The following is a 27,007-nucleotide window of genomic DNA, read 5'->3' as shown; positions in this document are numbered from 1 at the left end:
CTGTAGGTGGATGAAAGCCAAACTGGAGAGCCCGGATGGCTTGGAGGAGAATTAAAAGGAAAAACGGGATGGTTCCCTGCAAACTATGCAGAGAAGATTCCAGAAAATGAGGTTCCTGCTCCAGCCAAATCAGTGACTGATCCAACATCTGCTCCTGCCCCCAAATTGGCTGTGCGTGAGACCCACGCTCCTTTGGCAGTGACCTCTTCCGATTCCGCTACAACCCCTAACAACTGGGCCGACTTCAGCTCTACGTAAGATTAAACATGCTTTTTCAGTTTTTGAAAACCCAGTTTAGTAACTCTCTTTCCCCTAAGCGTTTTTATAGTCCTGGGTTGTTCCTCCTGATAAGGGAGCTTGCTCATTTGCATGACTCCCTCTTCTGGTTGGTCTGCTGGCAAGATGGGGGTGACAGTCTCTTTACTGAAGTAAATGATACCATTGCCTGATAATGATTTACCCTCATACAAAATAAAGCCAATTATCATGTTGTGTTCAGTAATTTATCTGTATTTTTATTCTTAGGCAAGAAATGGAGAAATGCAGCTTCCTAAGAATCTGTGTTGACACCCATGTCAGTCAGCAAATATCCAGTCATTTCCTGCATGCAGGCAAATAGCACTTTTTTGCTGGGCAGAAACAGAATTGAATTCAGTCATGTGGCTTAGAATACGATAAAAAGCTGTTTCCTCCAGAACTTTCTGCTTTCATTAGTCTTGTACAATTGTATGGTGGTGTGAAAAGGTGCATGCTTTGGGTCATCAGGAAATGACATTAAGCAAAGAGCATGTAGACAGAGGTTTGAAAGATAGATGAAGCCACTGTCCAGACCGCCACTTGCAGGAATGTGATCTAGATATATAGTTGTCAAAAAATGTTTCATACTGGTGTGCTGGTAACAGTGATTTGAGTAAGAAGTGTTTAAATTTTTTTAAAAATCTAATCATCTTTTGATAGAAATATATTGAAGGCAAGGAGTCAGCATATTTTTCTGGAAAGATCAATTGGAGAAAAATAGAATAATGACCAAGTACAGGAGGAAGTTAAGGAACGATGTAAGGAATAGCAAGTTTTTCATACTTATATTTCAATCTCTGCTATAAAACAATGGCCTTCCAATGGCATGGCTTCCCAGTTCAAACTCTCTTTTCCTCGTTTGATCTTTCTTTTTCTTTTTTTTTTTTTTTTCTTTTTTTTTTTGTGGTGCTGGGGATTGAACCCAGGGCCTTGTTCTTCCGAGACAGACACTACCAACTGAGCTATCTCCCCAGCCCTTCTTTTGATCTTGATGGAAAAGTTCAGATTTTTTAAACCAAACCTTGGTTAAAATAGAAAACTAATACCATGTTTTTTCTGAGGATCAAATCAGCATGACTCTCTTCCTTGTTAAATATGTGGTGTGCGGATTTCCCGCCATAATTACAAGTGTCTTGTTTTCCAAACCAAAAATCAAAATGTGTAGTCTAACAAAGAAATTATTTTGACTTTCAAATTTCGTTGTTGTAAAGATTAAAACAGTAAACTCCATTTAATCTGCATTCACACAGATGTGTTTATCTAAAATTATAAAATCACAAAATTAGAACTGTTCTAAGATCCAAGATAGCTGACTACTTTAAGGATACCTCTTGGAGTTACTGTGGTGTCTAGACATATAGCCAGATGTGTTCTGTGGGATGGATGGGACAGAGAAGCTCTGGCTGCCAGGCTGATGTGTTTTCATATGGGGCATTGAATTTCTTTCTTCTCATTCATCTATTGTTGTTAATGATTATCATTATTATGTTATTAATGATTATCATCATTATTATAAATGATTATAAAAATCATTATTATAAGTAATAATGATGGTAATTATGTATGTTTTTCTAGTGCTTTAGAGCTTCAGAGTATTTCCCTAACACATCAGGTGACCCTCACAATAGACCCAAAGTGGCAGAATACTGTTCCAATGAGGAAATCAAGATTCAGAGAAAATAGAGTAATTTGCTTGAGGGTTATTGTGTGAAACACAGACTCACACCTACTCCCAGCACTCTTTCCTGCTCTTTTTTGGTTTGTTTGTTTGTTTGTTTTTTGTTTTTTAAATTTAATTTTTTAAAATTTATTTATTTATTTTTATGTGGTACAGAGGATTGAACCCAGTACCTCACACCTATTGGGCAAGTGTTCTACCACCAAGCCACAACCCCAGCCCTCTTTCCTGTTCTTGTTCTTTAACTTTTGAAGACTTGCCTGGTGTGCGTGAGGCCCTGAGTTGATCACCACTACCACACGAGAAAAGAAAAAAGTACAGGATTTGTGGTACATGGGCTCAGAGGGTGCCATCTTTTTCTTTTGTATTTTGTTTTTACACGTCATTCTGGGTGGGAAGCTGATGCATTAGAAAGTGCTTACTATTTATGGAATATACTCTTCCTTCCAGGTGGCCCACCAGCACAAATGAGAAAGCAGAAACAGATAACTGGGATGCTTGGGCAGCCCAGCCTTCTCTAACTGTACCCAGTGCTGGCCAGTTAAGGCAGAGATCAGCCTTTACTCCAGCTACAGCCACTGGCTCCTCCCCATCTCCTGTACTGGGACAGGTAAGGGCAACCAGTGAGGGTGTGAACACTTAGCAGTATGGGCAAGAGCAAATGCTTGCTGGTGATGTCACTGAGAAGTAAACTTGTGTGGGGCTGTCTTGGCTCCCTGGGTCAGGTTCAGGAGACTAAGATATGCTGTGAATAGTCAGAGTTCAGTGGAGATAAACTGCCTGGGTTAATCAGAAAGGTTTCATTTATGACATTTGAGTTGCATCTTGACCAGTGGGTAAAGGCTCTCTTACTAAAAACAGGAGAAGGCATATCATACAGGAAATGTTATGAGGAGAGGCTTTAAGGCAAAGAATCAGGATGTGTATAAGGAAAATTTTGGTTAATCCATTTGGCTAGACTGCTGGATATTTATTGGCAAGGTTATTGGGAAGCTCCAAAGTGCCCTATTAAGAAAAAATAATTTCCAAAAGGATAAAGGTAGTTATTCTAAGTATACCTCTTTTACTTAATACAGTAAAGCTAAGGAATGGAATTAAAGGAATGAAATTTCTGTAAATATTCAGTCAAAATAAACAACAGATGCCCATCTGGTAGGCATCAAGGGACTGACTCATGGACAATTTCTGCTCTGGAAACACCCAGTTTGAAGGCAGATACTGGGCAGCTTCATTGGAGAGGTAGTGTGTGAGAACATTAGAACAGAAGACCAGTAGGTAATAACACCTGGGGAGAGCAAGGGAGGTCTGGATTCAGCCGAGTTCCCGTTTACCAAGTTGGGAGGAGCCAGTGGAGACAGAAGAGAGCAAGAGATTTGCAGAGGGGAGCCACAAGGATGAGTCACACACCTGTGGGGGCCAGCAGGAAAAGGGACCCCAGGTAAAGATCCAGCTTAAGGGAAAATGAGGTGCACAGGAACAAATCAGTTTGTAGTTGGGTTTTAGATATGTTATGTTATTGGTGAAAACAAGATATCCAGGTAGTCATGTCTAACAGGCCAGTGGAACATGGATCTGGAGGGTGAAGGACAGATGGTGGGGAGAGATAGAGATATATGTATAGAAGAGTCATAATCAGTGCTAAGGAGGTTGAGAGAATAGGGGAGAAATAGAAAATGCCCAAGAACATGTGTGTTAGGTGACCTGAAAGAAGGGAAGAAGCTATTGAGTGGATAGTGCCACTTTCCTTTGCATCTCTTTCAGCTCAGCATTTGGCACGTGTCCTATGCTCAGTAGTGGTGACTCAGTAACAGTGACAAAGGAGGGGTGCAGGAGCAGGAGTTGGTGTGGGCAACAGTGGGAAACCGTAGGGAGGAAGGAGTTGTCTCAGGCAGGTGGACGGAAAGGGTTGCTTATGGTGGTGATGGCTTTGGTCAGGGCACAGAAGAGACCATTCCATGTGCTGACTGAACATCCCCATGATCTGAGAAAGAGAAAGACAAACCAGGGGGTAAAGAGGAAATGAGTGGTGAGAGAGCACACAGATTTGTGAAGAGTAGACAGGGTGGCGGAATGCAGGGAGGGCTTTGGAAAGGCAAGGCAGCCAGCTGTCAGCAGTGGAGAAAGGGGTTGAAAGGTTAAGGGTCAGACAGTCTACTTGGTGTGAGCTGGGCCCAGCATTAAATGCACAAAAAAGAAGACAGGATTCGTTTTCTCCTGGGTAAGGGGGGTGAAGAGAGGTCAGTGGAGAAGGGAGCTCAGGTCAGATACATGGTGTCCATCTCATGCAGAGGAGTCCTGAGAGCTATAGATGGTTAGGAGTCTGACAAAAAAGAATAAATAATTGCCCAGGTAAAAATAAAAATGATAATAATAAAAGAACTTCCTGGGTAGATTTATCCTGAATCTTGATCTTTGCACATAGCTTCAGCTCTTTCTAGCAGTACTGCAATTTGAGAGTAGGAATAACAACAGTACTATAACCTGCTATGACAGTTATTGCTATCACAGCAATACTGTGCATAGATCTTACTGAGCTTTCTTAACAACCTTCTAAAGAGAGTATCATCTCTATTGTATAAATGTGGAAACTGAGGCTTAGAGAGATTAAAAACAGTTGCCAAGTTGTCAAAGAAGTAGTAAGTGGTAGGGTCCCAATTCCTGGGGCTGGGCTTACTGGAGATCCATGTGAAAAGGTTCAGAAGGCAAGCATAGGGGAAACTTCTCATGGAAGAGGTTCTGAAGTACTGTGAAGACACAGTGGAAGTGGCCCTGGTAGAGAAATCAGTGGAAGTGGCTAAGGATTTGATAGAGCCGAAGGGCCGTGGATTAGAAACAGTGAGGCAGGGGGAGGAGGGGTCACTGCAAGAGAGGAAGAATGGAAGGTAATGAATATGTGTTCCTGGGGTGTTTGGAATCCAGAGAAAGCTTCTTGGTTTTGAAGGGCAGAAATGGAAAAAAATGACCGTGTTGTAGGTTAGTGGTGCTGGGGATGGAACCCAGGGCCTTGTGCATTCCAGGTAAGGGCTGTACCACTGAGCTACATCCCCAGCCCTCTCAATGCAGAAATTAAAAATAACTTCCAAAGGCAAACATAAATTAATTCTGAACTAACTCTCCTTGACTATTATCCTTTGTCCATTGACATAGATGATTGAAAATTGGCATTGTCTTGTTTGTTAGTAAATGTTTTAAGACACTGAAATGGTTTTATGCTATATTTTTAAAGAAGATAATGAGTGCCTCACCTGCCTTTCCAGCATCATCGCCTCCTACACCCCTCCATGAGCCCAGGCTACACACAACCCTGGATTGTGCTCCTCTTCCCGGACTCTTTGCAGTGTATGCAGTGGGCCACCTCAAGGCCTTTGCCTGTGCTGTGCCCTCAGCCTGGAGAGCCCTTCCTACACAGCCCTAGCTGCCAAAATCCTCATCCTTCAAGGCCCAGCTCAAATGCCTCCACCTCTGTGAAACTGGCCCTGATGCCTTCAGGCAGACTTCTGCCCTCTTTTCTCTCTCTTCCCACAGTGACTAGTTGGAACTTCTTTATAGCATATTTCATTCTGCCAGGGGATAGATATACTTAGTCATTTTTATTTCTTTCTTCCCCATTAACTGTGAGTTCCTTACTAATCATATCACATCATCCATTTTTATAGTGCTTTATGGTTAATAAAATACTTTATCTTGAAGTATTTGGGGGAGGCAGAGATTTTTTCTTTTCTCTTTGTAAGCCCATAGTGCTTGCACATAGATGGACAATAAATGGTAATTACAATGAAGTTAATGAAGTTACGCTAATGAAATCCTGTTTCTCTAAAGTGGAACTGAAACAAGCATAATCCAGTGCACAGCATATTTCCCATTTCCATGCAGTTAATAATCTCATCAAAATTTCTGTTCCAGTGTTTAATCTTTCAGTAGAAATCCAAATCAGATTGGAAATGGACAGGTGCCCAGGACAATTCGAGAATTAAAATAGAACCAAAATATAAAGGGCACAAAGCCAAGTGCCACAGAAGAACCATTAAGTAGTGTTCTGAAGCTTTGCACAGCAGAGCATACCTGCGATCCCACCTACCAGGAATGCTGAGACAGGAGGCTCCTGAGTTCAAGGATAGAGTGGGCCACTCAGCAAGATGCCACATTAGATAAAAATAAATAGGGAGTTCTAGATTGCCAGATGATGGCTCTGTGAATGGGCCAACAGGTTTTTGCTTCCACTTTTGGAAATAAATGATTACTGAAAACTGTGAGGTGTCTACCACTTGTGCTGTGCTGATACAGGGTGCTTCTGGTTGTGTGTGTGCCTGCAACAGAGGAGGCCCCAGGGTCATGTCTGCCTTGATTGATAACAAGCCACAATGTAATGAGAGGTCCTTTATGTTGTTCCACACAAGGGTGAAAAGGTGGAGGGGCTACAAGCACAAGCCCTGTATCCTTGGAGAGCCAAAAAAGACAACCATTTAAATTTTAACAAAAATGATGTCATCACCGTCCTGGAACAGCAAGACATGTGGTGGTTTGGAGAAGTTCAAGGTCAGAAGGGTTGGTTCCCCAAGTCTTACGTGAAACTCATTTCAGGGCCCATAAGGAAATCTACAAGGTATTTTGTGTTTATCTGCTTCTATTTGATGAAAAAAAAATATTAGGCATTAAAAATTGTTTGCATCAGTTAGGATTCATGGATGGGAATTGCAGAATTATTTTTTCTGGATCTTTTAACTGCAAAAGAGTATATGAAGTATAAAAAGGGAGCCTCTTACAGATGGGTCATTTTTTTTCCTCTCATGGAAGCCTGTACATCCTGGTTTTCATTGAATTATGCAAGAAATAATTCTACTCTGAGACCTGGAACAGTCACACAGTGGTTGGAGAAGTGACTTTAAGCTTTATACTCAGTACTGTGCCAGACACATGTGAATACTTAGAAAGTCCAGAGCATCTGGGGAAATAATTGGAAGAATGAATTATCATTTTCACATCTGTGAATAGTATGGAACCTGCAAGGTTATTACTTATTCTAACCATATAGGTGTTTAAAACAAATGATGAGCTTTAAGAAGGTAAAAACAGAATTATCCCAAGAGCCCCTGCCAGTCATGCTTTGGAGTAAACCAATACACAGTCGCATGTCCAGCATGGCAGTGTGCTGCTGAGCAGTGATATGAGCGCAGAGCCCTGCGGGCCTCGCACCTCTGGAGCGTGAAACTTAGTTAAGTACGGTTGCTTCACCCGTGGCTTGTTCACAGTACTAAAAGAGAGATATCAGTGTCATTTGTACTGTTTTCTCTTGTGATAAGAAAATAATTTTTTCTTCCCTTCTTTCAGCATGGATTCTGGTTCTTCAGAGAGTCCTGCTAGTCTGAAGAGAGTAGCTTCACCAGCTGCTAAGCCGACCATTTCAGGAGAAGGTGAGGAGCAAATTGTAGGTTCTTTAGGAGAGACGAGGATAGTACACTCTACAGACAGTGAGTGGGAAGCAAGATGGGTTTCATCTTTAAATAGGCTATGTTAATTCATCATTCTATTAAACTGTGAGGTAAAATGAATATTCAGTTCTTTACAAAATCAGAGTACTTTATGGAGGCTGTCAAAATACTATTGGAGATGTTGATCATCAAAAATTGAATTATGGAGCTGGGGATGTAGCTCAGTGATTGAGTGGCTAGCATGTGTGAGACCCTGGATTCATTCCCCAGTACTACATAAACAAAGCAAAACAAAAAAAACCCTAAATTTTCTAATTCTATTTGACCATGAGCCCTTTGACTTTTGATAGAAGCCCATTCAACAAGTTCACCAAGCCAGTTCACCAAGGATCGAATTCTCTGAGCACCTCTGTGGCTAAATCCCCTAATGTAGTCTCATCTATATACAGGCATAAGTATTTTGCCTTGCAAAATACTACATATTCCAGTAAAGCTCTCATAGTAACATGAGTGTCATAGGAACCTCTTTGGCCAAAACAGAAGCTCAGTTTCCATGTTCTTATATAAATAACCAAACCAGATTATTTAGGCCTAAAAAATTCATTTTGAGTATTTGTTACACAAATAATTCTTTCCTGGTCTCTTGTTTCATGATATAAGCCTAGATATTATATATATGCCGGTCACTAGTAGGAGGTAATATATTAAAGTTTTAAAAATGAAAAAAACTTACATAATTCAGACCCTACTGGTAAAAATCACACTTTTTTCACGTTAGTACAATCATTATAGAACTAATTGAAAAGTCCTAACTGAGTTAAACTTCCCCTGTAGAAGTCTGAGCAGGTTTTGCAGTTAACAGATGTCATAACCTACCAGTTATGCAGTATTTTTCAGTGGGTTCCTGGAATAAATTATGTAATTAGTGTGCTGTAATACAATTGTTGCATTCCTAGAAATTTTACCTAATGAAAAATACAATTATGTTAATAATAATTGATGGAGACAGCAAACATTAAGTTTTGATGGTAGTTCAGAGTCACCATAATGGCATTTCTTTCTCATTCTTTTTTTTTCTGTGGTGGTGCTGGGGCTTGAACCCTGGGCCTTGTGCGTGCTAAACAAGCATTCTACCACTGAGCTACATCCCCTGCCCCCCAGCATTTCTTTCTCAATAGGAATTTCAAAAGTAATTTTTAAAAATGTGTGGGTATAACTATTAAGCCTCATCATCACCTCCCCCCCAAAAATTCAAGATTTTATGACACCCAGTTTTTGTTACTAACATGACAATTACCAGCATAGTTCTCTTTATACCCTCTCATCATCTTAATGACTTTTGTTTTAGTCCACTATTAGAAGGCAAAAAAGCACATTTAAGCACAGCATGTTAAAAAAAGAGAAAAACTAATGTTTGTAATCAGCATAGTAAAAAGGAAATTTTGACCCCTTCCCTCCAAAACTTCAGTGTGCTACATCCAGTCAGGTCTCTGTGGGGGCTGGAGTTTGTATGCTGGCTCTTCTTGTTGTAACCCTATGATTTTGGTCACACCCTAACTTCCTCATCTGTGAATTGTCCATAATAACCACATAATAACCATTCCTTGAGGTAGAAAGTTAAAAGTGTAAAAAGTATAAAACTTTTAGAACAAAACTTTTATTCCATTTTTGCTTCATTTCCTTGATTGCTGCCAGAGCCACTCAAGACAGTGAGCCTCCTTATCTGATAGGTGTGGAGGAATGTTTGTTTTTTTTTTGAAACATGTACAGAAGCCTCAACACCGGAGTTCTCAATAAATAGTTCTCAGATGAATCACACTTTTTCTTAAAGTCAAGCAAGAGAATGGAGGTAAATTCTGATCTTACTTGAGCATTTAGTTTGAAATGAGTAAGATATTAGAAATGTTAGGAAAGATTGCAGACATTGTGAAGGGAGGGTTTGTGGGAGGGCATCAGAAATTTTGAGAAAAGGTATGGATGGATATTCATGAACCTCTTGTTAATGCTGCACTGAATGTCTTCCGATTTAAAGTAAACTGTAAATAAACCAGACTAAATAGATTATCTACTTGGGTAGCTCTTAAAATAGTAGCTTGAGACTGGCCTGTACCCTCTGTTAGATGTCTCATGAAAGCAGGTGACTGAGGAGGACCTCGCCCTCTCATATCTGCCATGGTGTCTCCAGGGCTCACTCTCATTGTGCAACAGTCTCACAGATCCCTGGTGCAAGGCAGGGCACCTGAAGCCTCTGTCTTTTCAGCCCTTTTTCATCTTGAACTGCAGTAAAGCTTAGCCACAGGTCATGTTCTAAAGTTTCCTAAGCATTCTGAAAGTTACATCAAAATTCCGATGCATTTTAAAGACAGTGACTTCAGTTGAAGATTCACTGAAAAAGTGTGGATTGCCCAGGATACTCTCTGAAGTGGCCAGCAGGAAACTAAAGAATAGGAACAGGGAGCAAGATGACGGGGGAAATCAGAACATTGAGAAATCAGGAAAATGAGTATCAGTGACAAGAGAATGCCCCTAATTAAAATATGCAAACTAAAATTTGCTTGTGTGGGAAGTGACTTTCCCCTTTTTAACTGTGGAGATTTGTGTTACCAGCACTGGAGGGCCAAGACAAGAGTCCTCTGTTTCCCCGGGACGTTTGGATGACCCTGAGTCTGCAGTGGGCTTTAGCACTCTCCCCAGCAGTCACCCCCCAGCCTCTGCACAGGGCTCAGATCACCCTCAAAGCTGAAGAAGGCCCCTGATTGCGCTCTCAGGGAGGCCCACCCACATTGGCACAAGTGTTAAGGGGTTTTGTGTTTTGTGTGTGTTTTAGTTTTCTTTAGTCCCTTCCTCAGAGGCTCTTTTAAATGACCAATAGAGGTCTCCATACTAAACCTCTGCCTGTTAGTCAATGTTAGACTCATTTAAGAAATATCTGAAATTCTCTTGAGAAGTATATATTATCTGTTATAAAAATGTTTGGGGGTAAATGACAGTTTTTCTATTTTTAAAAAAATATACAAAGAGGGCTAGAATAAGATGGAGAAAAAGTGGAAGTAGGAAATATATGTATCTTTCTATAAAATCTTTTCTGCTAGTCTAGGATTTTGTGTCTAGTCTCTGAGAGAATGATTTGGTTCTAAGTCTTAAAGAATCAGTTAAAAGCAATGCAGAGTTCTATTTATAAATAAAAGAAAAAAATTGCTTTTGGAATGCACACCCTTCAAATTCAAGACACTAAAGAACATTATTTTTTAATTTTGAGACTAAATTATGTTAATAAGAATGTAATAAAAAGAAAAAAAAAGTTGTCATTTAACTTGTTGAGAAAGACTGTTATTTTCCATGATTGAGTAGACCTCACTCTTATCATCAGTCTGCTATCTGTGTATACACTTGGATGACAAGTAGATGCCCATTTTTAAACTAAGTAATGTGTATTTTTATTTTATATTCTAACAGCTTCCTGCCGTCTTTGTGTATGGTACAATAGAAAGAACATAAGAAAAACCGTGTCTTATTTAATTTACATAAAGATTTACTCTAAAAATTTTCTAAAATTGCGTTAGCACCCTCAAAACAGAAATACAGTTATTTGCACCTCAAAAGAGTGCACATAAATGCATCTGACCCTGTAGATACCCAGTAAATGTTAGTTGAAACTGGATCCAACTGAATCATTAAAAAATAAAATGATGATCCTATGTCCTAGATCATTTTTTGTATTCAGTGTGTGTAGACATGCAGTTGGTTTTTGTTCCTGTGGCTGGGTCTTCACAGGAATTGTCTCCTTGTCTGCAGTTACTGAATTCTTAAATGCAGTTGGGGGAATTTGGAGCCCAGGGGTATTCTGCAGCTCTGTGTTTTTATCTGTGACTAGCCTTTCTCTTGAATGGATCTTATCCTAATTTCCTGATACATAACTTGCTTTTGCAAAGCTGTCTGGGATTTCTTTAAACAATCAAGCTCTCTCCGTATCTCAATATTTCTCCCCACCAGAATTTATTGCCATGTACACTTACGAGAGTTCTGAGCAAGGAGATTTAACCTTTCAGCAAGGGGATGTGATTTTGGTTACCAAGAAAGATGGTGACTGGTGGACGGGAACAGTGGGCGACAAGTCCGGAGTCTTCCCTTCTAACTATGTGAGGCTTAAAGATTCAGAGGTAAACCCACATTAACTGTTTCCTCTCCCTTTCTGTGTGGTGGTTCTCTTTGTGGGGAGTCATGATGTTTGACAGTGGAACATTCTTTTTGGTTTTACTAAACTCTAGAATGTGACAGTAACTACAGTGTGACCTGCAGCTGTCTGACCTTTGCATTTGATGCTGTGGGGTAAACATTAGCTTCCCACAAGCAAAACTCCTGGGGCTAAGTGGAGGCTCTGGTGAGGGGGCTGCTCAGCATCAGGGGGATAATGCTCAGTGTTAATCTCTATTCCTGTGTGTAACTGACATGATTTGGAGTGAACTGTTTTGGTTTGTTCTTCATGGTTATTAATTTTTAGATATCCCACAGCATTATTTTGACTATGTAAACTAGTGTTCTGGTGACATTTGGCCCCTGAATATTGGGTAGTAGGAAGTTTCTTAAAATTATGTTTTTTGTCTGTATAATAGAAAGACACATTATCTAAGAGGTTGGTGCACTCTTGGGATACCATTATCCTTACGAATTGGAAATGACTGTCATTGTTGTTAAATGGAACTATAAAAATGTGATTGCATACAATGTGTTCTCAAAGTAGTACAGGTTTAATGAAGGGGGGGTGGTACCACAAAGTATAAGAACCTGTCACATAGTGGCCAAGTTCAAGTTAGTGGAGAGTTCCAGGGTCTAAATGTAGTCATTTAACAGATCCACCTAAGTATAACAAGAGGGAATCGACTCCCCCCACCCCTAGTCGTCAGTGCAACAGTTATTTCTTTTTCTCGTCATACCTCCAGGCACTGAGAGAGAAGGCAGGCAGGGAACCTGCAGAGGCTGCTCTCTCGGGTGTAAGAGAGTGGACGAAGCTGTTGTTCTATCTCTTTCAGATGCCCGGAGAGGGTGACTATGGGTTCCTCCACAGGCCCCTGCACTCCCAGTGGCTCTGTGGGCAGCTGGGTCTGCCGACTTGATCACGTAGTTGTGCCATTGGCCTTTCCAACCTTCCTACAGTTGCCAGGAATGGTTTTATGTGCTTGAGTTTGGTAGTTTTTGGTTTTGGGTTTTTAAGGGGTGTCATTGTATTTTGTGTCTTTCTTACTATAGTCCTGAGAGCAGCTTGCTGAAATTCCCTTGGATGGATTTGTATTAGTCTGCCCGCCCTTAGAGAATTTGGCAAAAGGCTGGAAGAAAATAATTTTTCCCCTATTAGACAGCTGGCCTGTTTGAACCCCATAGATCAAGAGAGGGAGGAATTAAATCCTTCTTCAGGCCAGCAAAGTGGTTCCAATAAGAATCACTCAGATGATATTTCAGAGGGCTGCAGGAAATGCTAGATTTCCATGAAAACTCTTAAAGTGACATTACCTTTTGGATAAGTTAAATACAAAAGCAATTTTGGTTTGCATTTGAATTTGACTTTATTAACTTTATTTAGACTTTGCCCAAGTTCTATTTGTATAAGGAGTTAATGCATATTTAAATAACATAATAAAAAAATCTGGGTTAATACTCAAAAATATACAAAGCCATTACTTGTATTTTATTTTTTAATAAATTAGTTTTCTATTCACAAAACCTTGTGAAGTCAGTACATTTTTTTAGAAAGCAATTCTTTTTAAAGGTAAGCTGTTATGTTTTCTTAACCATATTCATAAACTCTTAGCTACAGAAGTGGCAGTACTAAAGATTTTTAAACAAATGTTTAGCTCTAGTGTTCAGTAATGGGGGGAGGGACTAAAAAGTTACCTCTTCTCTCCTCCTGAGATACAAAGTTCAGTGTGCAAGCAGAGCATCCTAATAACCTAAAGGCCAGACACAGCTTCAGACTGAACCTGTGGACCTGGGGAGGGGTGTCTTTTCCTGGTACCCTTCTGGGGCACGTGGCCTAGGAGCACTTTTCAACAGGTACAGTCAGGAGAACCTGGCCTCCTGAACGCACCCAGCCTAGGATGCTGGGTGTATTTCTCAGAAAGAATGCAATGGAGCTCCTTGAGCTCTGTGGTTGGGTATTGCTAATTGCTTTCTTTTTACAGAATATAGGAAGCGTGGTCTCAGCCTGTATGGGGGAAGTAACTAGCCACGCGGAATCTTGTTTCATTGTTATTCTATTATTTAATATGCAGCCCAGAAAAAATAGCAGTACAGAGTGATAGTGTGTAGTTGTGGTTGTAATTCAAGGAAGCATAATCAGAGTAAAAATTTAAACCCAAACTTTTCCTGGTAAATTGTTATCAAATTTCGGTGACCAAGATACAAAGGGTAATGATAAGTTGTATTCCTGATAGATAAATTCTTTATAGTAATAGTTTATTAAGCATTCTGCTTTATCTTAATTGGAATGCTTAATTTACTGCGAGATAGGGACTTGAGGGTGAACGTGGGATTGAAACTGAAGCACTGTGTCACAGCAGATTGCCTTCTGGCCCCTCTCTCGGCCGCATGGTCTCTGTTGCCGACTTAGCTGGTTTAAAGCCCCAGGAGCATCCGTGAGAGGACTTCACCTCAAGTGCTTCTGGAACACTTATCGTGGGGAGAAACGTGGTCTGCTTCTGTGGGTTGTGCTTCCTCACGGACGGAGAAGTGCCAGTGTTCAGACAGTGCGAAACTGGGAGAAAGGACGGTGTAGGGCAGCGCTCCCCCGCCCCCTTGTTGCTATAAAGAGGTGAATGGAATGGGGGAAAGGAAAGATTCCATCATCGCTATGCTGTTTTAGTTCTTTAAAAAGGAACCTGGAGCAAACGTAGCAAAAGCAAACGTAGCAAAATACAAGTATTTTAATGTATTAAATACGGATGGTAGGCTCATAGTCTCTGAACTTCTTGTGTGTGAAATATTTCCTAATTAACCATTTGAAAACAGCACCAGCTGAGTGTGTGGGGCTAGTCTCCGGGCACAGGGCCTCCTGTTGGATTTTCCCTGGTGGAGATGTGGCCGCGCCACTCTTGGCCCATACCTGACCCCTCTGGGGTTTATAGTGCCACACACTTTGCTCTTTCTTCTCTTGAGAGTAAAAGCTACACATTTTAAGGTACTTCTTCTGTCCCATGTATTCCTGATGCACACGCTTCTGTCAGGTGAAACAGTGCTTTCCTTGGAAAGCAAAGGGCACGTGGGGCTCAAATGGGTTCGTTTCATTAATCGTGTTCTGAGTTATATGATCAGTACTCCTCAGCGTGCAAATGAGACCTTTTGCTCTGTTTTAAGGGCTCTGGAACTGCTGGAAAAAACAGGGAATTAGGAAAAAAACCTGGTAAGTTATGCACCCTAATGCTTATGTTTTATTGTTATGAATATAATTGATAGCTGCTTCCAATCTTTAGTTCATTAAGACCCAGCAGCCTAAAGTGAAGACAAATAAATTTTTATGAGAGTGATTGGAATAGGCCCTTTCCTTTGGACTCCATTAATAATATATCCATGGTTATAAAGTTTGTTACTTCACACAGGGGGAGTAGGCATGTCACCAGACAGAACATTCTCTTGGGTTATGAAAAAGTAACTCAGGCAAGGTGGTGGGAAATTGCCAGGCACAGAACTGTAAAATTGGAGATCCACTGCTTTTTAGTCATCTTCTTGTTAGGCTCTGGAAGCCCTTTTCTTTTCTGATAGCACATTAAATCCAGGACATAAAGATCAAAGAAATAGCAAATATTTTCAGATTGTAGGTCCTGTTAATTTAGAAGCCATTGGGTGGTTTCCTCAGGTAGACATTGAAGGTACAAAGTTTATAGTCATACCTCTGTGTTCAGTTTTAGTTTATTTAAACAAAATCACATGTTCTAAAAATAGTAGCATGAAGGAGAGCAGAAGAAAGCAATGTGAAATAAACATGGTTTGTGTGTCCCGTCTTCCTGGTCTAAGTTATTTGTGCTTTTTTGTCATCATATCCTTGGGAAATTATAGGTTGAAACAGTCATTGTTGTGCTGAGGAATTTGTGTGTCTGTCTGCTGCTCACATCAGATGGGCTTACTCAGCCAGGAAAGGGTGCATTTCAGGGTGCCTAGGGCTTCTAGTCAGACTCAGGATATTGAGCCATCTGACCAATCTCTGCTTAATTGTGATTCTTTCTTTCTTCATATTCAGTGTTTGTTATCCAAAGGGTGCAGGTGTTTCATACATGATGCCCAGGTGAACTTAAACTTCACACTGAAACTAGCAGACTGCTCAGGGACACGAGAGGCAGCAGAGAATGTCAGGGTAGATCGCTGACTCATATGCCCAGGTCCTTTGAGGAGCAGAAACATCTGTTGCCAGGTAGGATAGTAACTGGGGCTTTCTCCAGACTGAAAACTTCTGGAGTGGGAGAGCTTATCTTTGGCAGGAGAGTCCTCGTCCCTGTGTAGTCTCTGGGCAAGAGCTCTCAGGCAGAGCCAAGCTGTCTGAAGCTGGCTCTGGGCTTTCTGGCTTCCCTGAGCTCTGAAGCATCTGGCAGGCCAGGGCTATCCCATGACATGCTGGTGCTCCTGTCGCGGTGGCCCACCTTGGATTGCAGGCAGGGGCAGACAGGGTGGTGGGGCTGGCGGAAGTGTTGCGGTCCTCTTCCTTCCCAGAGTTAGTGGAAAAGAGGGAGATCCTGTCAGAGTAGGGGGCGCTTGCCTCCTATCTTTCCATCTTTTTCTACTTTATTTCTTTTTCCTTCTTTCCTTCCTTTCTCTCTGTCCTGTCCTTTCAGGAACCATTGTGATGGAGAGTGAGAGTAGAGGAATAGAGTGGTTTTTTCTGTTTTCCTTCTAGAAGTTCAGGAAATCCTGGCTGCAAATGTGCCAGAATCATCAGAGCAGACATCTGTCCTTTTGTGCTCGACCTTGGTGCCAGCAGAAATGTGCTCTTCTGTGCCTGGTCTGGTCCTGCTGGAATTTTTTTCTGTGAGATTCCTAATATTCAGAAAATGTACAGAACTGTTTATATTTTTTCTCTGTGCAGAATTATTGTTTTTGCATAAATTCCCTTCCTAAAAAACAGGTTACTCCTTTAACTTGACATAAAAGAAGCTAACATGCATTGCCGTGATTCATACCAGTTCAGGGATCACCCCCAAAAATATGAGCCATAAGGAAAATATCTTGGTGGGAGGGAGAGTCTGAACGCCACAATATGGAAATGAGTTGCTACCAGGCTCCTGATGGTTTTTGAGGAAAATAGAATTTCTCTTTCCATATTACTTGGCAGAGCAAACACTTCTCTTGAGTTGCTCTGTTCACTGAGCACTGGTGGGCAGGGTGGGTGAATGAGTCCCAACTCTTGGTCCCAGGCAGCTGGGAAGCTAAGGAGGGGCTGTGGGCAGGCGTGGGCTTTGTGGCAGGAACGGTAAGTTCTGAGACAGTGCGGGAGTCGCAGAGGATCAGCTAGGCCCTTGACTACCACTTTGCCCTGTAGCTGGGGAAGGGCCTGGTGCTGTAGAAAACCAGCCCCACATGCTGGTTTTGATGATGTCGATCCAAGACTCTGGGAGGTGGCTGCATCTTTAGTGTTTCCATCTCCTGACTCTTAACATTGTGCTGCAATGTTTGATATTGTTTTTCAGAAATTGCTCAAGTTATTGCTTCATATACTGCCACCGGTCCTGAGCAGCTTACCCTGGCCCCTGGTCAGCTGATTTTGATTCGGAAAAAGAACCCAGGTGGATGGTGGGAAGGAGAGCTGCAAGTTAGTTTTTTTCCTATTTTTTTAAAATTCTAGTTTGTTTGAATATGCCAAAAATGGTGGGGGCGCGGGGACAACGGCAGTATTTTATGCAGAGTACAAAGAACCCATCACTGCCTAAATCTTGCATTTGAATAGTGAGAAATACCACTGTATCTGAGTGTTTGGTTCCTAAGCTTCAGACAGTCAGTAGCTATCTCTGAATTCTGAAAGCTAGGTATTCATTTCAAATTCATTCTTTCAGGCCAGCGCCCCACCCACCTAATAATTCCAGCAACTCAAGAGGCTGAGGCAGGAGGATCTCAAGTTCAAAACCATCCTCAGCAACTTAGCAAGACTTTGTCTGAAAACAAAACACAAAAGAAGCTGGGGATGTGACTCAGTGGTTAAGTGCCCCTGGGTTCAACCCCTGGTACCAAAAATAAATCGAGTCCCCGTCCCCCTGACCTTGTGGAAATAACAAACGAACCCAAAAATAAATCAAGAAGTAAAATTCATCCATTCAGTTCCCAAGTTCAGATCACCCGAGATTCACTGTTGGGACAGTGAGGAGTCGTAGGATGGTGGATGCCTAGGTAGAGCCTCAACCATCCTTGAGGTCCTGGTATCCTGAAGTGGAGCATCTCGTCAGTGGTGTCAGGAAGCCCGTTGCAGTGGCAGATTCCTTTTTATGCAAAGCTGCATCTGTACATCATTGTTGTTGTTATTAATTTTGCCATTCCCGGAATCTCATTTGAGTATCATTTCCAGAGGAAAAAGTAGTTTTAAAAGTGTTACTCTAGGGGCTAGGGTTGTAGCTCAGTGGTAGAGCACCTGCCTAGCATGCGTGAGGCACTGGGCTCAGTTCTCAGCACCACATATAAATAAATAAATGAAATAAAGGTCCATAACAACTAAAAAAGGCGGGAGGTGCTGTCATATCAGCATGGTAAAGATTAATAGAATCATCATTAGATCCCAAACCTAAGGGGAACTTTTTAGTAAGGATGAAAATTGCTTATGGTCTTCAAGTGGCTCCCACAGAGAGACCACATATAATTTGCAAGGGAAAGCACAGTAATTATATCATTGAAAACTAAGATACCACTCTGACCAAGTGATCAAAATGACCTTCACCAGTGAGGACAAATGGGCAGTGCTACCTGAAAAAGATAGTGTCACATATTATTGTAACTAGAAATGCATTAACTGAGTCTAATCATGTGGAAGCATTAAATAATCTTAGAATAAGGGATGTCCAGTTAAGGGAGCAGGGAAAGACTGTTTTCTTCAAAGACATCAGCACAGGAAACCCATAGAAAGGAGATAAAAGAAATGTGACCACTGATGGCAATATCTGACTCTGGACTTGTTCCCATTTGAGACAAAAACATGCTAAAGGATATTATTGGGATAATGGACAGAACTGGGATACAGACAGCAGATTAGGTAAAATTTTCTTTTTGGTACCAGGGATGAAACCCAGGGCACTGTACCACTGAGCTATATCCCAACCCTTTTATTTTTGAGACAGGGTCTCACTAAGTTGCTTAGGTTGGCCTTAAACTTCTGATCCTACTGCCTCAGCCTCCTGAGTAACTACAGTTGTAGAAAGGCATCACTGAACCTGGCTTAGGTAAAATTACTATACCAATTTACTAAAATTGAAAACCATGATATGGGTCTCTGAGATACTAGTCCTATCTTTAGTAATTACCCATTTAAGTATTTAGGGATAACCAATCATGAGGTGGGCAAATTGTAATCAGGTAGTTCAGAAAAAGAAGTTATAATGGTAAGGATACAGAGAGAGGGAGAGAGTGTGCAATTAATGAAAACAGATGGGATGAAATGTTAATAACAGGTGAATCAAAGAGTATATGGGTGTTCTGTATACTTCTTGCTGCTTTTCTGTAAGTTTGATATTATTTCTAAATAAAAAGTTGCTTTTAAAATGTTTTATAGCAAAATTACATAGCCGTAGCCATGAGTTTCACATCCACAGATTCAACCAACCATGCACTGAAATTAAGAAAAATTTGTATCTATATTGAAAATGAGTGGACTTTTTTTTCTTGTCATTATTCTCTGAACAGTATAGTATAACAGCTTATTTGGGTAGCATTTACATTGTATTCGATGTTGTAAGTAATCTAGAGATGATTTAAAGTATGTAGGAGGTTGTGTGCATAGGTTTTATGCAAATATATGTCATTGTATATAAGGAGCTTGAGCATCCTTGGATTTTAGAATCTTAGGGGGTCCTGGAACACTCTTCTCCTCCCAGATACTGAGGGAAAACTGTATTTGACAGATAAGTCTGCTGATTCTTGAACAGGAAGTATTTCCCTCCTACCCACAACCTACCCCACTCCAGAACTGAAGACCAACCTTGGCTACCTAGGCTGTACCTGGCTTCATAGCACAGTATGAAGGTTGGCATCCTCCATGGCTCACCCACATGGGCAGCCCTTAGGGACCTGCCAAAGGGAAAGTTTCCCAATTAGCCCTCTGGCCTTTGTACAGAAAGGATATGTGTGGTAAGGGACATAGAGCTTGATGTCTTCCTTTATAGAGTCAAGCATGGGGCCTGCTGCATGACTCAGAACTTGCCCAACTTGTGAACAAGTAGCTTCTAGAATCCCTTTTATGAGAGCCCTACTGTCCCAAGGAAGGAGCATGCAGTGACCCTCTGGCGTCCACTGGTATGCTTGCAGGCTGGTTAGCACATGTACTGCCTTTCATCTGGCCCTAAGCTGGACTCTGGGATGCAGATAAGCCAAGCTGGGGGAGGGAAAGAGGAAGTCTGCTTGCAAGGTGCTGGCTGTGAAGGGCACCTCAAGCAGTGCTGAAGAGCAGGGGCCAGAGCAACCTGAATGGGAGGCTTGTGGCTCAGGAAGGAAGGAGGACTTGAAGGAAGGCCTCCAGTCACACTGTCCTCTGCTCACTGTCGTGACCAACCCTGACTGAGTAGGGAAGATCCATCTTGTGGTAAGCTGGACATACTGTTCCCTCTGGACTAAAGAAATGCTGTCCGTCAGAAGAGAAGGCATGGTAGCCTGGAGTGTACCTAGTGATGAAGCTTCCCTGGGAGCTCACTGGTGGGCAGCCATAAAAACCCTGCCCAGAAGCACTCGCCAGATACAGCTTCCTGGCTGAGTGATCTGACCTGTGGAGCCCTGGAAATCCACTCTGCTTGGTAATGTGCCTGCTTTCGCTCTGGGCAGGAAGAGGAGAGGGCCTACTCATACCAGTGACACCATCACTGCTGGCCTTACCATCTACATGTCTCTCTCCTGCGCTGAAGGCGCCTTGATTTCCATTGTCCTTCCCTGTCAGCCTGCCTGCAAAGGCTTGCCAGCGTGCCCATTCTTCTCTTTGCAGCCTTATACTCTTTAGTGACCATTCCAGACTCTCTAGACACTTTGTTTGAAAATACCAAAACCCTGAGCCTTTGTGCCTAGCAGCTTCCTTGGCTCCTAACATTCCTCCCTCTTGAGTTGACCCCTCTCTGATTCCTCAAGAGTTGGCCAAAGCCCACTTCCTCTAGAAGCTTTCTGCGATCATCCAAGCCAGGAGCACTGCTCCTTTCTCCTTTCTCCCTATCAGCTCCACCCTGGTGTTCCACAGATGACGTTGGCATCATTACTTAGCTTTCCTGTGTAGTTGTTTCCTTGTGCAGGTGACCAGCTCTTTACAGGCAGCATATTTTTAGTCCTCTCGTTTCCTAACACCTCACTCAAAGAGAGTTTTGAATGGTCCTTGGAGCCCTCAGTAAAGTGATGGATTCCCATGCCCGGATAGCTTCTGGTGCTTTACAGAGGCCCTCTTTTCAGAGGTTGATTTAGTTCCATTTAAGTTAAGTATTGTGACTTCCCTGTAGGTGGATGAAAGCCAAACTGGAGAGCCCGGATGGCTTGGAGGAGAATTAAAAGGAAAAACGGGATGGTTCCCTGCAAACTATGCAGAGAAGATTCCAGAAAATGAGGTTCCTGCTCCAGCCAAATCAGTGACTGATCCAACATCTGCTCCTGCCCCCAAATTGGCTGTGCGTGAGACCCACGCTCCTTTGGCAGTGACCTCTTCCGATTCCGCTACAACCCCTAACAACTGGGCCGACTTCAGCTCTACGTAAGATTAAACATGCTTTTTCAGTTTTTGAAAACCCAGTTTAGTAACTCTCTTTCCCCTAAGCGTTTTTATAGTCCTGGGTTGTTCCTCCTGATAAGGGAGCTTGCTCATTTGCATGACTCCCTCTTCTGGTTGGTCTGCTGGCAAGATGGGGGTGACAGTCTCTTTACTGAAGTAAATGATACCATTGCCTGATAATGATTTACCCTCATACAAAATAAAGCCAATTATCATGTTGTGTTCAGTAATTTATCTGTATTTTTATTCTTAGGCAAGAAATGGAGAAATGCAGCTTCCTAAGAATCTGTGTTGACACCCATGTCAGTCAGCAAATATCCAGTCATTTCCTGCATGCAGGCAAATAGCACTTTTTTGCTGGGCAGAAACAGAATTGAATTCAGTCATGTGGCTTAGAATACGATAAAAAGCTGTTTCCTCCAGAACTTTCTGCTTTCATTAGTCTTGTACAATTGTATGGTGGTGTGAAAAGGTGCATGCTTTGGGTCATCAGGAAATGACATTAAGCAAAGAGCATGTAGACAGAGGTTTGAAAGATAGATGAAGCCACTGTCCAGACCGCCACTTGCAGGAATGTGATCTAGATATATAGTTGTCAAAAAATGTTTTCATACTGGTGTGCTGGTAACAGTGATTTGAGTAAGAAGTGTTTAAATTTTTTAAAAATCTAATCATCTTTTGATAGAAATATATTGAAGGCAAGGAGTCAGCATATTTTTTCTGGAAAGATCAATGGAGAAAAATAGAATAATGACCAAGTACAGGAGGAGTTAAGGAACGATGTAAGGAATAGCAAGTTTTTTCATACTTATATTTCAATCTCTGCTATAAAACAATGGCCTTCCAATGGCATGGGCCCAGTTCAAACTCCTCCTCCGTTTGATCTTCTTTTTCTTTTTTTTTTTTTTTTTCTTTTTTTTGTGGTGCTGGGGATTGAACCCAGGGCCTTGTTCTCCGAGACAGACACTACCACTGAGCTATCTCCCCAGCCCTTCTTTTGATCTTGATGGAAAAGTTCAGATTTTTTAAACCAACCTTGGTTAAAATAGAAAACTAACCATGTTTTTTCTGAGGATCAAATCAGCATGACTCCTCTTCCTTGTAAATGTGGGTGCGGATTTCCCGCCATAATTACAAGTGTCTTGTTTTCCAACCAAAATCAAATGTGTAGTCTAACAAAGAAATTATTTTGACTTTCAAATTTCGTTGTTGTAAAGATTAAAAGTAAACTCCATTAATCGCATTCACACAGATGTGTTTATCTAAAATTATAACACAAATTAGAACTGTTCTAAGATCCAAGATAGCTGACTACTTTAAGGATACCTCTTGGAGTTACTGTGGTGTCTAGACATATAGCCGATGTGTTCTGTGGGATGGATGGGACAGAGAAGCTCTGGCTGCCAGGCTGATGTGTTTTCATATGGGGCATTGAATTTCTTTCTTCTCATTCATCTATTGTTGTTAATGATTATCATTATTATGTTATTAATGATTATCATCATTATTATAAATGATTATAAAAATCATTATTATAAGTATATGATGGTAATTATGTATGTTTTTCTAGTGCTTTAGAGCTTCAGAGTATTTCCCTAACACATCAGGTGACCCTCACAATAGACCCAAATGGCAGCAGAATACTGTTCCAATGAGGAAAATTCAAGAATTCAGAGAAAATAGAGTAATTTGCTTGAGGGTTATTGTGTGAAACACAGACTCACACCTACTCCCAGCACTCTTTCCTGCTCTTTTTGGTTGTTTGTTTGTTTGTTTTTGTTTTTTAAATTAATTTTTTAAAATTATTTATTTATTTTTAGTGGTACAGAGGATTGAACCCAGTACCTCACACCTATTGGGCAAGTGTTCTACCACCAAGCCACAACCCCAGCCCTCGTTCCTGTTTCTTGTTCTTAACTTTTGAAGACTGTGCCTGGTGTGCGTGCAGGCCCTGAGTTGATCACCACTACCCACACGAGAAAGAAAAAGTACAGGATTTGTGGTAATGGGCTCAGAGGGTGCCATCTTTCTTTTGTATTTTGTTTTTACACGTCATTCTGGGTGGGAAGCTGATGCATTAGAAAGTGCTTACTATTTATGGAATATACTCTTCCTTCCAGGTGGCCCACCAGCACAAATGAGAAAGCAGAAACAGATAACTGGGATGCTTGGGCAGCCCAGCCTTCTCTAACTGTACCCAGTGCTGGCCAGTTAAGGCAGAGATCAGCCTTTACTCCAGCTACAGCCACTGGCTCCTCCCTCTCCTGTACTGGGACAGGTAAGGGCAACCAGTGAGGGTGTGAACACTTAGCAGTATGGGCAAGAGCAAATGCTTGCTGGTGATGTCACTGAGAAGTAAACTTGTGTGGGCTGTCTTGGCTCCCTGGGTCAGGTTCAGGAGACTAAGATATGCTGTGAATAGTCAGAGTTCAGTGGAGATAAACTGCCTGGGTTAATCAGAAAGGTTTCATTTATGACATTTGAGTTGCATCTTGACCAGTGGGTAAAGGCTCTCTTACTAAAAACAGGAGAAGGCATATCATACAGGAAATGTTATGAGGAGAGGCTTTAAGGCAAAGAATCAGGATGTGTATAAGGAAAATTTTGGTTAATCCATTTGGCTAGACTGCTGGATATTTATTGGCAAGGTTATTGGGAAGCTCCAAAGTGCCCTATTAAGAAAAATAATTTCCAAAAGGAATAAAGGTAGTTATTCTAAGTATACCTCTTTTACTTAATACAGTAAAGCTAAGGAATGGAATTAAAGGAATGAAATTTCTGTAAATATTCAGTCAAAATAAACAACAGATGCCCATCTGGTAGGCATCAAGGGACTGACTCATGGACAATTTCTGCTCTGGAAACACCCAGTTTGAAGGCAGATACTGGGCAGCTTCATTGGAGAGGTAGTGTGTGAGAACATTAGAACAGAAGACCAGTAGGTAATAACACCTGGGGAGAGCAAGGGAGGTCTGGATTCAGCCGAGTTCCCGTTTACCAAGTTGGGAGGAGCCAGTGGAGACAGAAGAGAGCAAGAGATTTGCAGAGGGGAGCCACAAGGATGAGTCACACACCTGTGGGGGCCAGCAGGAAAAGGGACCCCAGGTAAAGATCCAGCTTACGGAAAATGAGGTGCACAGGAACAAATCAGTTGTAGTTGGGTTTTTAGATATGTTATGTTATTGGTGAAAACAAGATATCCAGGTAGTCATGTCTAACAGGCCAGTGGAACATGGATCTGGAGGGTGAAGGACAGATGGTGGGGAGAGATAGAGATATATGTATAGAAGAGTCATAATCAGTGCTAAGGAGGTTGAGAGAATAGGGGAGAAATAGAAAATGCCCAAGAACATGTGTGTTAGGTGACCTGAAAGAAGGGAAGAAGCTATTGAGTGGGATAGTGCCACTTTCCTTTGCATCTCTTTCAGCTCAGCATTTGGCACGTGTCCTATGCTCAGTAGTGGTGACTCAGTAACAGTGACAAAGGAGTGGTGCAGGAGCAGGGTTTGGTGTGGGCAACAGTGGGAAACCGTAGGGAGGAAGGAGTTGTCTCAGGCAGGTGGACGGAAAGGGTTGCTTATGGTGGTGATGGCTTTGGTCAGGGCACAGAAGAGACCATTCCATGTGCTGACTGAACATCCCCATGATCTGAGAAAGAGAAAGACAAACCAGGGGTAAAGAGGAAATGAGTGGTGAGAGAGCACACAGATTTGTGAAGAGTAGACGGGTGGCGGAATGCAGGGAGGGCTTTGGAAAGGCAAGGCAGCCAGCTGTCAGCAGTGGAGAAAGGGGTTGAAAGGTTAAGGGTCAGACAGTCTACTTGGTGTGAGCTGGGCCCAGCATTAAATGCACAAAAAGAAGACAGGATTCGTTTTCTCCTGGGTAAGGGGGGTGAAGAGAGGTCAGTGGAGAAGGGAGCTCAGGTCAGATACATGGTGTCCATCTCATGCAGAGGAGTCCTGAGAGCTATAGATGGTTAGGAGTCTGACAAAAAAGAATAAATAATTGCCCAGGTAAAAATAAAAATGATAATAATAAAAGAACTTCCTGGGTAGATTTATCCTGAATCTTGATCTTTGCACATAGCTTCAGCTCTTTCTAGCAGTACTGCAATTTGAGAGTAGGAATAACAACAGTACTATAACCTGCTATGACAGTTATTGCTATCACAGCAATACTGTGCATAGATCTTACTGAGCTTTCTTAACAACCTTCTAAAGAGAGTATCATCTCTATTGTATAAATGTGGAAACTGAGGCTTAGAGAGATTAAAAAACAGTTGCCAAGTTGTCAAAGAAGTAGTAAGTGGTAGGGTCCCAATTCCTGGGGCTGGGCTTACTGGAGATCCATGTGAAAAGGTTTCAGAAGGCAAGCATAGGGGAAACTTCTCATGGAAGAGGTTCTGAAGTACTGTGAAGACACAGTGGAAGTGGCCCTGGTAGAGAAATCAGTGGAAGTGGCTAAGGATTTGATAGAGCCGAAGGGCCGTGGCTTAGAAACAGTGAGGCAGGGGGAGGAGGGGTCACTGCAAGAGAGGAAGAATGGAAGGTAATGAATATGTGTTCCTGGGGTGTTTGGAATCCAGAGAAAGCTTCTTGGTTTTGAAGGGCAGAAATGGAAAAAATGACCGTGTTGTAGGTTAGTGGTGCTGGGGATGGAACCCAGGGCCTTGTGCATTCCAGGTAAGGGCTGTACCACTGAGCTACATCCCCAGCCCTCTCAATGCAGAAATTAAAAATAACTTCCAAAGGCAAACATAAATTAATTCTGAACTAACTCTCCTTGACTATTATCCTTTGTCCATTGACATAGATGATTGAAAATTGGCATTGTCTTGTTTGTAGTAAATGTTTTAAGACACTGAAATGGTTTTATGCTATATTTTTAAAGAAGATAATGAGTGCCTACCTGCCTTTCCCAGCATCATCGCCTCCTACACCCCTCCATGAGCCCAGGCTACACACAACCCTGGATTGTGCTCCTCTTCCCGGACTCTTTGCAGTGTATGCAGTGGGCCACCTCAAGGCCTTTGCCTGTGCTGTGCCCTCAGCCTGGAGAGCCCTTCCTACACAGCCCTAGCTGCCAAAATCCTCATCCTTCAAGGCCCAGCTCAAATGCCTCCACCTCTGTGAAACTGGCCCTGATGCCTTCAGGCAGACTTCTGCCCTCTTTTCTCTCTCTTCCCACAGTGACTAGTTGGAACTTCTTTATAGCATATTTCATTCTGCCAGGGGATAGATATACTTAGTCATTTTTATTTCTTTCTTCCCCATTAACTGTGAGTTCCTTACTAATCATATCACATCATCCATTTTTATAGTGCTTTATGGTTAATAAATACTTTATCTTGAAGTATTTGGGGAGGCAGAGATTTTTTCTTTTCTCTTTGTAAGCCCATAGTGCTTGCACATAGATGGACAATAAATGGTAATTACAATGAAGTTAATGAAGTTACGCTAATGAAATCCTGTTCTCTAAAGTGGAACTGAAACAAGCATAATCCAGTGCACAGCATATTTCCCATTTTCCATGCAGTTAATAATCTCATCAAAATTTCTGTTCCAGTGTTTAATCTTTCAGTAGAAATCCAAATCAGATTGGAAATGGACAGGTGCCCAGGACAATTCGAGAATTAAAATAGAACCAAAATATAAAGGGCACAAAGCCAAGTGCCACAGAAGAACCATT

General features: G+C 41.8%; 1 protein-coding gene and 1 long non-coding RNA gene across 2 annotated transcripts in view; both read left to right on the top strand.

Annotated features, from left to right (window-relative positions):
• ITSN1 (intersectin 1) overlaps window positions 1-27,007 on the top strand; it is a 224,682-nt gene that overhangs the window by 129,606 nt on the left and 68,069 nt on the right. Inside the window, 7 exon segments of the mRNA XM_079101367.1 lie at window positions 7-254; window positions 2,426-2,585; window positions 6,373-6,578; window positions 7,304-7,386; window positions 11,398-11,564; window positions 14,752-14,797; window positions 17,073-17,194. Coding sequence (XP_078957493.1) covers window positions 7-254; window positions 2,426-2,585; window positions 6,373-6,578; window positions 7,304-7,386; window positions 11,398-11,564; window positions 14,752-14,797; window positions 17,073-17,194 — 1,032 coding nt within the window.
• On the top strand, window positions 21,022-27,000 carry LOC306638180. The gene is made up of 3 exons (XR_013757401.1): window positions 21,022-21,301; window positions 23,440-23,597; window positions 26,241-27,000. It is a non-coding gene; the product is annotated as an uncharacterized lncRNA (long non-coding RNA).

The sequence above is a fragment of the Sciurus vulgaris genome, assembly GCF_902686455.1.
Source record: "Sciurus vulgaris genome assembly, chromosome: 10".
NCBI classification, from domain to species: domain Eukaryota; kingdom Metazoa; phylum Chordata; class Mammalia; order Rodentia; family Sciuridae; genus Sciurus; species Sciurus vulgaris.
Note: the sequence above shows the minus strand (reverse complement) of the source record. Positions and strands in the feature narration are given on the sequence as shown.